The sequence below is a fragment of the Equus przewalskii genome, chromosome 16 (assembly GCF_037783145.1).
Source record: "Equus przewalskii isolate Varuska chromosome 16, EquPr2, whole genome shotgun sequence".
In the NCBI taxonomy this organism is placed as follows: Eukaryota; Metazoa; Chordata; class Mammalia; order Perissodactyla; family Equidae; genus Equus; species Equus przewalskii.
Window position 1 is genome coordinate 7298906 of NC_091846.1, and position 10459 is coordinate 7309364.

Below are 10459 nucleotides of genomic sequence, written 5' to 3' on the forward strand. Positions count from 1 at the left end.
TAAAGGATCCTTGTTAGAAAACTGAACCAGAATCTGATCAAGTCTCCAGTTAGACCTGCTAGTTTGCAGGAAATACAGAGGACAGAGGAACATGTTAAATGACACTCTCAGGATAAAAGCACAAAAATCCAAAGTGTGGGGAGTTCTACAGGGCAAACAACCCAGTTCTTTTAACAAACGAATTGCACGGAGAAAAGAAGGAGGAGTATCCTAGGAAATAACAGATTTGAGACATATCAAATAAAATTTGTACCTCGTTAGGATCCTTGTCCAAACGAACTAACAATTGGGGGTATTTGAGGATATTAAGGAATTAATGTTGATTTTTTAGATGTGATATGGTATTGCTGTTATTTTTTAAAAGCTATTATCTTTCAGAAATTCATTCTGATATATTTATGGATGAAATGATATAATAAAATGAAATAACCCAGTGTGAGTCAATCTGTATGTAACATAGATAATCATCTTAGATTCAGTAGAATACCTACCTCCTGGAAGAGGGATTGTACAAATTTGATGAGATAATATTTATGAGAACCGTCAGCATGGCTCCTGGCATGAGGCAGTGAGTTAGTAAATCTTACTTAAATCTGCTCTTATCTTCTTTCCAGCCCTCCTCTGTCCTTTACAGAGATAAGCTGCCTCTCCTAATGGGAATCAGATTAGTACAAACTTTGTTAGGGGCAGGCTGCTTTCTTTTTGGTGTAAGGCAGGACCTTCATCGGGTTGACAGTAGTCATTGGTCCAATCTACTACCTTATGTGAGAGTCAGCATAGAGCTAAATCGTAAATTCAGATGACTTGACAAGTGAATGAGAAAATATCAGTCAGGGTTCTTGTGATGTGAGGAGTGTTCAAGGGGATCAGTTGTTGCAGGCAGCTGTGCAGATGGAAGTCCTTTATCCTGACCACCTTAGTGCCACTTACTGGCTTAGTGGAACTTTCTGATAGTAAAAGAACTAGTTTATCGATGTCATTTCTGTTTCCCCCGGGGAGAGTTACCACGTGCACGAGCCCCCCCGAGATTTGTGGGAGTCCTGAGGTACCTTTGAATATCCTACCAGTTAGGTTGGCGGTTCCACAAAGTTCTCGAGGACCCAGGTTTCTTCTGGCTTTCCATATCTCCCAACCATAGGTTGTGATTCTTTTCCACGTGCTGTAATGTAGTAGCAGTTGTTAAATCCTTATTTCAGTTAGCAGAAGGGAAGAAGAGGAAAAGTGGGCTTGCCTTTAAGGACACTTCCCAGAAGTTGTGTACATCACTGCTACATATAAGCTACTGGCCAGAATTTAGTTTCATGTCTACACCCAGCTACAAGGTCAGGAATTTAGTCTGTTTTTCCCCAGACTGGCATGTGCCAGATAAGTGTCTGGGTTCTTTTACTATAGAAGACAGGAAGAACAGATATTGGGGGGCAACTAGCAGCCTCTTCCCAAGAAGGAGGAAAAGCATGTTGAGAAGGGAGTAAAAGATAGCAGGCAGAGACATTCCACGTTTATAAGAGGTGGATCCTGGGAGAACAGGATGTGATACACGTTCCCATTAGTCTACAGGGCAAGAATTCCTGTTGACGTTGTTATTTTTTTTCAATTGTCTTATAACAATGGTCCTCAGACTTTTTGGTTTTAGGATTCTTTACACTCTTAAAAATTATTTAGGACCCCAAAGAACTTTTTTAATATGGGTTATGTCTATCATTATTTACTGTATCAGAAATTAAAATTGAGTGATTTTTGCAGTATTTATTAATTTATTTAAAAATAACAATAGACAAAAATAATAAAATAAATATTGATAAATAATTTTTGTATAAAAATAACTATATTTGCAAAAATTGTTAAGTAAAGTGACATTGTTTAATATTTTTGGAAACCTCTTTAATTTCTGACTTATAGAAGACCTGGAATGCCATATGCGCTTCTGCAGTCAATCTGTTGTAATATGTTATTTTGGTTGAAGTATATGAAGAAAATCTGACTTCACACTAATGTGTATCTGGAAAAGATAGAAGCAGTTCAGTAACTTTTTTTCACAAAATCGTGGTATTCTTTAATACTACATCAAAACTTTGCAAGTAACCTCAATGAGTAGTAGTTTCTTAACATTCTTTTTAATAATGTGAATTTTTCACATTCTATCGCAATAAAATTCCTTGGTCTACGTTGCACTGTGAATCTTCTACTCATGCATGATTTTGTAACATCATGCATTGGTCACCTGGAAAACGTTGGTTCACCGAGTTATGAAGATCTTCCAAATGCTGACTCATGTCATTACATAATATTATAAAACACACTTGTAAATATCACCACTGATCTCATCAGAAAAGTCTTGTAAGTGTTGGGAACCTGCCTGTCAAGTTCACAGTTTTCCAAAAGTCTAATTTTCTTTCACTGGGAAACTCCAGTTTTATCATTGGTAATGGATACTGTGAGTTATTTTCCTTGAAGTGACAGGCTCACTCACCTCTGAATAACCATCTAGTTCACCTTGCAACTCAAATAGTTGCACAAGTACTTTTCCTTGAGGCAGCTTTTGGTTCAGCACACCCGACAGGTATGGGTTATGGAAGGAGGTCTGGGCCAAGGACAACCATGACTTGTTTCTGCTCCCTAGTACTGGGACAAAGAACATCTTCCCCGTGGTGCTTATCCTGAGAGAACACCTGGTTTTCAGTCTGTTTAAATAAATGCGTGTGTGTAAGTAAAAACTTGTAACCACTAATCCAGTGGTTCCCAAACGTACCTGCACATTTGAATCATCTGGGGAGCTTCCAGATGTCTGTGTCCCTCCATCAAAGACTATTGATTTGGGGTGTGGCCTGAGCTTGGAGTTTTAAAAAGATAACCCAGGTGATTCTAAAGTGCACACAAATTTGGAAGCCACTATACTAATCTCTATGTATTAAAAAGAATGATACCGACCTACTCTGCAGAATTCAGAGTGTCCTCCCGGCTCGCCCAGGGGCAGACAGCTCCACGGCACTCAGGTAGCCAGGTCTCCAGCACGGGAGTCCCAAGACCCATCCCTGTCAAGCGGACCTCCTTGGACAAATCTAAAAGGCGTAGACAGTGTAGTGCTTAATAGTGGGCCGTGGTCTGTTTTTCTAAACATCTAGAAGACCTTCATATTTGCATTAAAATTTGAAATAGAACTCGAGTGAGAGACATTATTTTTTCCTCTTGGATATTTCATAAACAGATCTTAGTGAGGTTGTTGAGCCATTGCCAGAAAGAGATTGCTGAACTAAAGAAAATGCAAATGGGATGCCATTTTTTGTTTTGTAAAGAAAGAGACCATTTGGTGCTATATACTTCCTTGGATGTATTTCAGCAAAAGAATCTCTTTGGAAGCTATTCTTGACGGAGGCCTCCGAGAAACTGAAATATTGGCCCATGTGACTTCCTTTAGTCAACATAAAGGAATTTATAAAGCACAAATTTCAGAAATTTGCCCAGCTTCATTGTCTACAGAGCTGCTTTTATTCTGGCCACGTTTGCTTCAGCTTATCTGTGGCTCAATCTCATATTTGAGTCTAGTGCCTGTGAAACTTCAGCTTTATACTTGGAAAGGTGTGTATTTTGCTACAATAAGTTTCAGAGATTGAATCTGACAAGAAATGATTCTTCCTTTTCTTAACCGAGTTGCTTCAATGGGAATGATGTTTTTTGGGTGCTTTTCTATTTTGGCTTGGGGTTATTCTGGTGCCAAGGAGAAATATCACCTGCATTGTTCTTCCATTGTTCTTCCATTTTATGTAATCAGCTTTTGATTATTGGAAAGCAAATAGTTTCTCCAGCCTTTATGCAGGCATGTGTTTTTTTATTCATTTGAATATTTACTGAGCACCAGTGGGAATATTAAGAGGCCAGGCACAGCAGCAGTAAAGATGACTCTCGCTCCTGGCCTGAAAGGCGTTAATCCACTGGTGGATGTGGACATGTGAGCAGGAGAGCACAGTGCAGCTAGAACCAGCGGGGAGGGAAGGAAGAGCTCACGTTTCTGAGTGACTCCGGGATGAGGCTCTTGGCAGGGTTTCAGGGCCTCGGAGATCCGAAGCCTTTATGGTTTAAGAGCGTGGGGCTCAAAGAGGTTCCTAACGCCCCAGCTCACTAATTGCTGATGGGACTGGAACTTTGCTTTCTCATCTCTAGCTTGATACTCATTGTACTATAGACTACCTCTCTTCTGTGGATTACTGTCTGCAAGAACACAGAAATGGCAGTGCTTCCTGGCCCTGCTGCCTACATTCCTTTCATATTCAGTTATGAAAGTGAATCAGAGAGCCCTGAATGTGTTACCGTTAGATCCTATAGCTGTGTGAATGATTTGTGCTGTTAAGGAAGCAGGAGGCCAAGGACTGTAGCATCATCATCTATCCCAGTATGCCGTATTCACATAGCTGCTTCTGCACTTCAGCTTCCCATGCCTCTGTTCCTCTTCTTGGTCTCCTAAAGAGCATAAGTACATAGACAGATAGCCTGGTATTTATCTTTGCTAAAGCACCTAGCATAATGCCTTACATATGAAAGATTCTCAGATTTTTTAAATAAATAAATATTATAGATATATATGTACATATATGTCAACTGTTTTCCATTACTTTTAGGTATGGTGTTGGAAACAGAGTGCATTGAAAACTTACCATGAGCCTCAAGACTGTTGTATGCAGAGTAATTAAGGATTAACAGTTTAGTACTCGAGATTATAACCCCATAAAAGAATTTCTCAGGTGGCCACATGCTGGGGCTTTTGATTGCCAAATTATAAACCATGGGAGGTTATGGTGGTTGTGGCAGCATTAAACAACAAAATGAGTTGTAATCAACCACAGCGTCAAGATTAAAGATATTGCCCTTGTTTCACGGAGTGTTGGGAGTCTCGTTATGCTTCTTTCTACAGGTGTTATTTTACTTACGTTCATGATAGTGCAAAGATATGTACAGAATAGAAGGTAAATGCTGTTTGCTGGTGTGGGAATGGGTTTGGCTGTAGAATAAAGGAATGAATTGGAATGCATTGCATGGAACCTTGCTTCCATGATCCCAAGGCCTCTAGTTCCGTAACCGTAAAAGTAAGACCCGTAATTTCCCACTGCCTCTTGTACTTCACAAATATCCAAGTCAAGTGTGTTTGGGAAGTTCTTTGTCCTTGTCCTCGTCCGTGTCAGTGACTCTCCCGGGCTTGTGAGTGGCCAGCTGTCCTTAGCCAACTTGACCCTGCGTACAGATCTGCTTCTTGGTGGTTGTCCTGGACGAAGAAGCCTCGGCCACAGGTGTGCTGGCAGGCTTTCCCCTGCAATCTTTCCCTAACTGCTGGTGATTGGCCATGTGGAGATGCTGCAGTGTGTCTCTCTGTCTTCTGCTGCTCTGCCCCATTTGGGATGGTGTGGGGAGGGTGGACGCTGGAGTCAGACCTGCTTGTTCCAGTCCCAGCTCCATGTCCTACTAGCTTGGGATCTTAGATAAGTCGCTTTTCCTCTTCTGTCCATCTATAAAATGGGTGATGCTTGGAGAAATGAAATGAGGTCAATTTGGAAATGTAATGGCACATGGTGATTGCTTCATAAATGTTAGTCAGCATCACTGTTATTATTCTTATTGGCTAGTGATCGTGTGTCACTATTTGATGGGTCATACTCATGAAACTATTTTACAAACCAAAAGTGGCAGGTCCGCACCTGTAGGCTGCCAGATATTACTACCTCTATCCTTCAGCAGTAGAGAGACAAAAGTCTTAAAATCAGAAAAGAAAAAGAAACCTTAGATTTATCTTCCCTTTCTGTTCCCTAGGTTTGTTTTACAGTTTACTGTTTTTCATAAATCAAGTATGATAACTGCAAGGAGAAAGTAGCTTCTTACTTTTGCAAATTACGTTATACAGTGTGCCTACTAAAAAAAAAAAAGATGAAAAGCTTGCAATCCTAGCCTCGGTCAATCTTCGACTCTCTAGTGGCAGAGTCTCTAGAAATCTGCCTCTCCCGTGACATGCAGAACCCTGGTCACAGCTTCCAACTGAAAGCTTGGAAAGTCAGTGGGTTACCCTAGCTGCTGAAAGCTGGGGAACGCGGCCTCTGACATGGCCCTCGCCCTCTGAGTGTGGACTCTGCAGTTCCCCAGCAGAAGAAGACCTTTGTTCATCTTGGGTAAGCATATGGTATTAAAGATGACCTCGTATGGAACATAGCAAAATGGAGTGGATTTCACTGGGGGTTACCAAAGGTTTTCTTTTAAGGTCCTAGATTATTATCCCATCTGGCAATAATCACCTTCCTCATTTGTTTAATCCAGAGAAGAACTGACTGGTTTCACCAGCACTGAGATGACCCACTCCACTGAAAACACCCCAAAATTCTCCTTCAGCTGGCTGTTTTTCACCAGCTGCTCCTAGCCTTCCATATTCAAGAGATATATGTGGTCCATTGACTTGTAAAAATGATTTTGCTCCTACAGTAAGCACTGGGCCAAGTTGGCAAAGAGGAGCACTCTCAGCTTTTTATATTGTGCATTAGAGGGTCATTTTTTCCTGCAGGCCAGCAGTGTTGTGCTGTTTTGTGACACACTGGTGTCTAGTACTCTTCTGAATCTTTGCTGAGTGTGCAACTTCAGTGGTTCAAGTTTCTTCCCCAAATCAGTGCCTGAATTCAGCGACACCCTCTCAAGCCACTGAAGTAAGAGCCCCGCCTGCTCCCATCACATGCCCTTGCACAGAGCATCCTAGTGCTCAGGTACTTCCAGGAGGTGTGAGTGACTCTGCCTTGGGACTACTGAGGTAACGCGATGCTGGTGTACTTTCTCTGGAAGCTCAGGGAACCCCTGTAGCGTTCCAGGGAGCTAAGTAGTCTAGCATCCCCCAGTACTTGCAGAACTGTTTTTCCTTTCCTCTTTGTTATGGGCTTTCTTCTTTGGTCCTCATCTCATTCACTGTGGCCTCTGAACTGTAGTGCTAAAGCAAACAACCTCCAGTGCCATCACCACCTCTGACCATTCCCACTGCTTCACTGCACTCCACTGTCCTTTTTGCTCTGCATTTCCTTTCCTCCTGTTCTGGCTCATTCCCTGGTCACTTCTGGCCTGAGCATTCAGCACGCACAGCACATTGGCTGTATACACCACCTTTGATTCTTCTCAGATATTTTCTCTCTCTATGCAGGCTCAGGGACTGCTTATTTGCAGCAGGAGACATTTTCTTTTATTTTTGCTCTTCCTTTTACTTCCAGATTTAATGCCCTTCTGGCCTTACGTGGTCTGAGCTCCATGTAAGTGACAGTAGGCTGATGACTGCTTATGTTCCACTCAGACGGGTCTAGACTACAGACCCATTGCAGTGGAGTGCTGCTGGCTTCATTCTGAAGTATTCTTTGGGATTCTCTTTGAACCGAAGTTTGGTGTAAAGATGGAGATTATAGACTCCCACATTCATTTTGTTCAATACCAGCCACCCTGAATAACATGATTTTGAGGATCAGTATCCTCCTTAAATAGCCCATCATATGGCAGACGGCTCAAGACCAAGAGAAATAGGCAAGTTTTCATTTGTGTGGGGTTTTCTTTTCCAAAATGAAAGATTCACTACATCTGAAAAATAAAACAAATACTGTAGTATATAAATATAACTCAGCATGTTAATTAACAATTTAATTAGTTCCATCCTCCCTCCTGGGTGAGCTTGAACCATGAAGCCACCTACATGTACACTGCACAGACATTCACCCGGAGGGTGTGCGTGTGCGAGAGTCACCGATGGAGCACGGACTGGAGTCCTGAAACCAAGGGTAAGAGTGTTTTTAAAGGGAAAAGGTGATTATTGCGTTTTTCTGGATTCTTTAGGCAATTTTCCTTTCTAGAGTAGATCATTTGGCTCTAGTATCCGTGAGATGGCACAATGTACTTTTTTTGTTCCTCGAAGAGGGACTTATTTTTACTCTTTGGTCATTAAAAGCACGTCACAATAAAATTTAACTCAAAATGCAGAATATAGTGAGATCAGGCATTTTATTTAAGGAGAAAATGTTAAATGATTGTTAATTTGCCTTGTGGTCAATAGCTGTCCAGATACTGCAGTAAGAAAGTTAGTCTTGACGAAGAGGAAAAGGTTGCAGTATTCAGCTAAGGGCCGGCTGTCTCAGGAGTCCTGTGTCTGATTCTTCCCCCTGTACTCCGAGTTTACACTAGGTGGCATGCAAGGAAAGCTGAACAAATGCACACACTTGATCCTGTGGAAACAATTCTTTGGCACTTGCCGTGATCAGTGGGCTCAGCTTTGGAGTCAGTGTTTGATTTGTGATTGTTTTCTTTCCCCTCACCCCCAGGATGAAGTGTCCTCTTGCTGGTACAAATAAAAGATTTCTAATTAACACAATTAAGAACACACTGCCCTCCCATAAAGAGCAAGACCAAGAACAAAAAGAGGGCAGTGAGGAACCTGCGAAAAGCCAGACCCAGAAGGAAGAAAACCGGAAGCAGCGCAGGAGCCACCCTTACAAGCACGGCTTCCCGGCTCGCGGCGCGGCCAGCCGTTCTCCACCAAGGAAGCGGAGCAGCCAGGAGAAGTACGAAAAGCGGCCGAGCAAGCGGTGAGGCGGGCTGCAGACCCAGCACGACTGTTAGGAGCAGTGAGCTGTTCCACCTGGGATTGGGGGGGTGTGCAGAGAAAGGTACTGAGGACAGACCTTGAGCTGGCAGAGCAAACGCCTAAGAGGGATTTTGACAGTAGGCCCTTGTGGTTGCGACCAGCAGAAACAACCCAGAGGAAACCTTCAAGGAAGTGAGTCCAAAAAGACTCGCTCTGAAGACGTCTTGGCAAGTTTAAGCTACTTCAGCAGTGTAGTATACATATGTATTGTTTTTAGTTTATTTTGTTTGGAAGTTGGTTTCAAAATGAATCTAGAACTTAAAAGTTTTCAGAGTTTGTTAAAACTAGTTCCATTGTTTTTGATGTGCTGCAATTGTGGTCATTTCTCAAAATCTCTCAAAAAATGGAATACTTGTAAATCCTATACTTTACATTTTTGAGTGACAAATTTAAAATTTAGAAATCATCTGGTCAGTAGCCATATTTATGAAAAGTTATAGCCCTCCAAGGGCTAGAAATTGACCGAGAAACTCCTTGATAGCTCTGCATTTGTCTTCCTTTAAGTGAACAATGTAGGAAATTCTCAGAATGAATTTAGCACTCCATATCAATAACCAGAGGTTAAAGAATTGGCTCTGTTGTTTCCTTGTGCATTCTCAAACTCATTCCTAAGATAGAACAATTTTTCTATATTTACTGTTTTTGAATAAGTTTTAAGTGGTACTTTAAAAAGAACTCTCAAAGCTTAAAATTAATTATTTTAATGCTATGTCTTATTTAGCTGAAGACCACTCTTAGTATAGTTGTTTCAGAAATCTTAATTGTAAATGTAAAAATGTGTTTACAAGCCTTTTTTTTGTTTTTTCAGTATCGGTGTGAATCTGTTTTAACATACAATCACAAACCTTTCAAAGCTGTGTTCTTCCTTTCATGTTCAGGAGAATGTCACCAAGCACCCTCTTCCCAGGTCCACAAAAGGAAGAAGGATCTGCCTCTGTCCCCCCTCCCCAGTTTTCTGAAGTGTCTGAGCTTATGCCTGGCTGCTCCCAGATAATCGTTCTGCCGCAGCCTGCTCCCTGCTTCCTGGCAGCCAAGAAAAGCCCTTTCTAAAAGCTAGAAAGGAGGATAGCCAAAAAGTTAGCTTTGGGGTGTTTATAGAGAAACCAGAATAGACCTTGTATCATTCCCCAACCCCAAGCTACTCTGCCACACCCTCAGTCTGCTCTGAGCTGAAGGCTCGGGAGTCCCAAACCCAAAGCGTTCTCTCTTGACCCTCCCCTTCCCCCACCCAGGACCCCAGGACCTCAGCCTCTCACTTTGTAACAACATGCATTCCTTTCAAACACAGAAGGAATTTGGTTCACATGACTTTATCCAAATCTAGTTATGCATTAGCCTGTTTTATTTGTGCTATATTTGAAATGTTTTGTATTCAAATATTTATTAGAAATAGCATAAAGTTGTGGAGGTTTTTAAAAATTCTTGTTATAATTAAGTAAAATAAAGTTGAATTAAACCATTTGTCTATGCGCTACATATTTAGAGCAAATTGGCAATTCACTTTTTAAAAGGGGATGATTATCATGAGCATATTCTTACACTCAAAAGTAAAGGAAGCTCTTTAGCCTAATGATACTTGCCTTTCTTATATAATTGTGTTAAAGAATGAGTGTTCCACAGAATCATTTTCACTTTAAAAACCACAGTTCCACTTGTGAAAATTTTATTAGAATCTTTAAAACTTTTATCAAGAGCAGCCATGGTTTCCTCTTTATAAATGTCAAGAGCAAACTATCTGTTATTTCATATCTATACAGTAGATGTTAGGGAGGCATTGGTCCTAAGATACCATACACATGAGCTGCCTCCTACTTCTGTGGT

At 41.3% G+C, this 10459-nt stretch overlaps 1 protein-coding gene across 2 annotated transcripts in view; it reads left to right on the forward strand.

The window, feature by feature from the left end:
- The window catches only part of POLR1D (RNA polymerase I and III subunit D), a 43155-nt gene extending 33056 nt beyond the window's left edge, over positions 1–10099 (forward strand). For both annotated transcript variants that reach the window (XM_070578728.1, XM_070578727.1), the window contains exon 3: positions 8316–10099. In XM_070578728.1, coding sequence (XP_070434829.1) covers positions 8316–8583 — 268 coding nt within the window. In that variant the 3' untranslated portion in view covers positions 8584–10099. The remainder of the gene's footprint in view (positions 1–8315) is intronic.
- Positions 10100–10459: the final 360 nt, after the last annotated feature.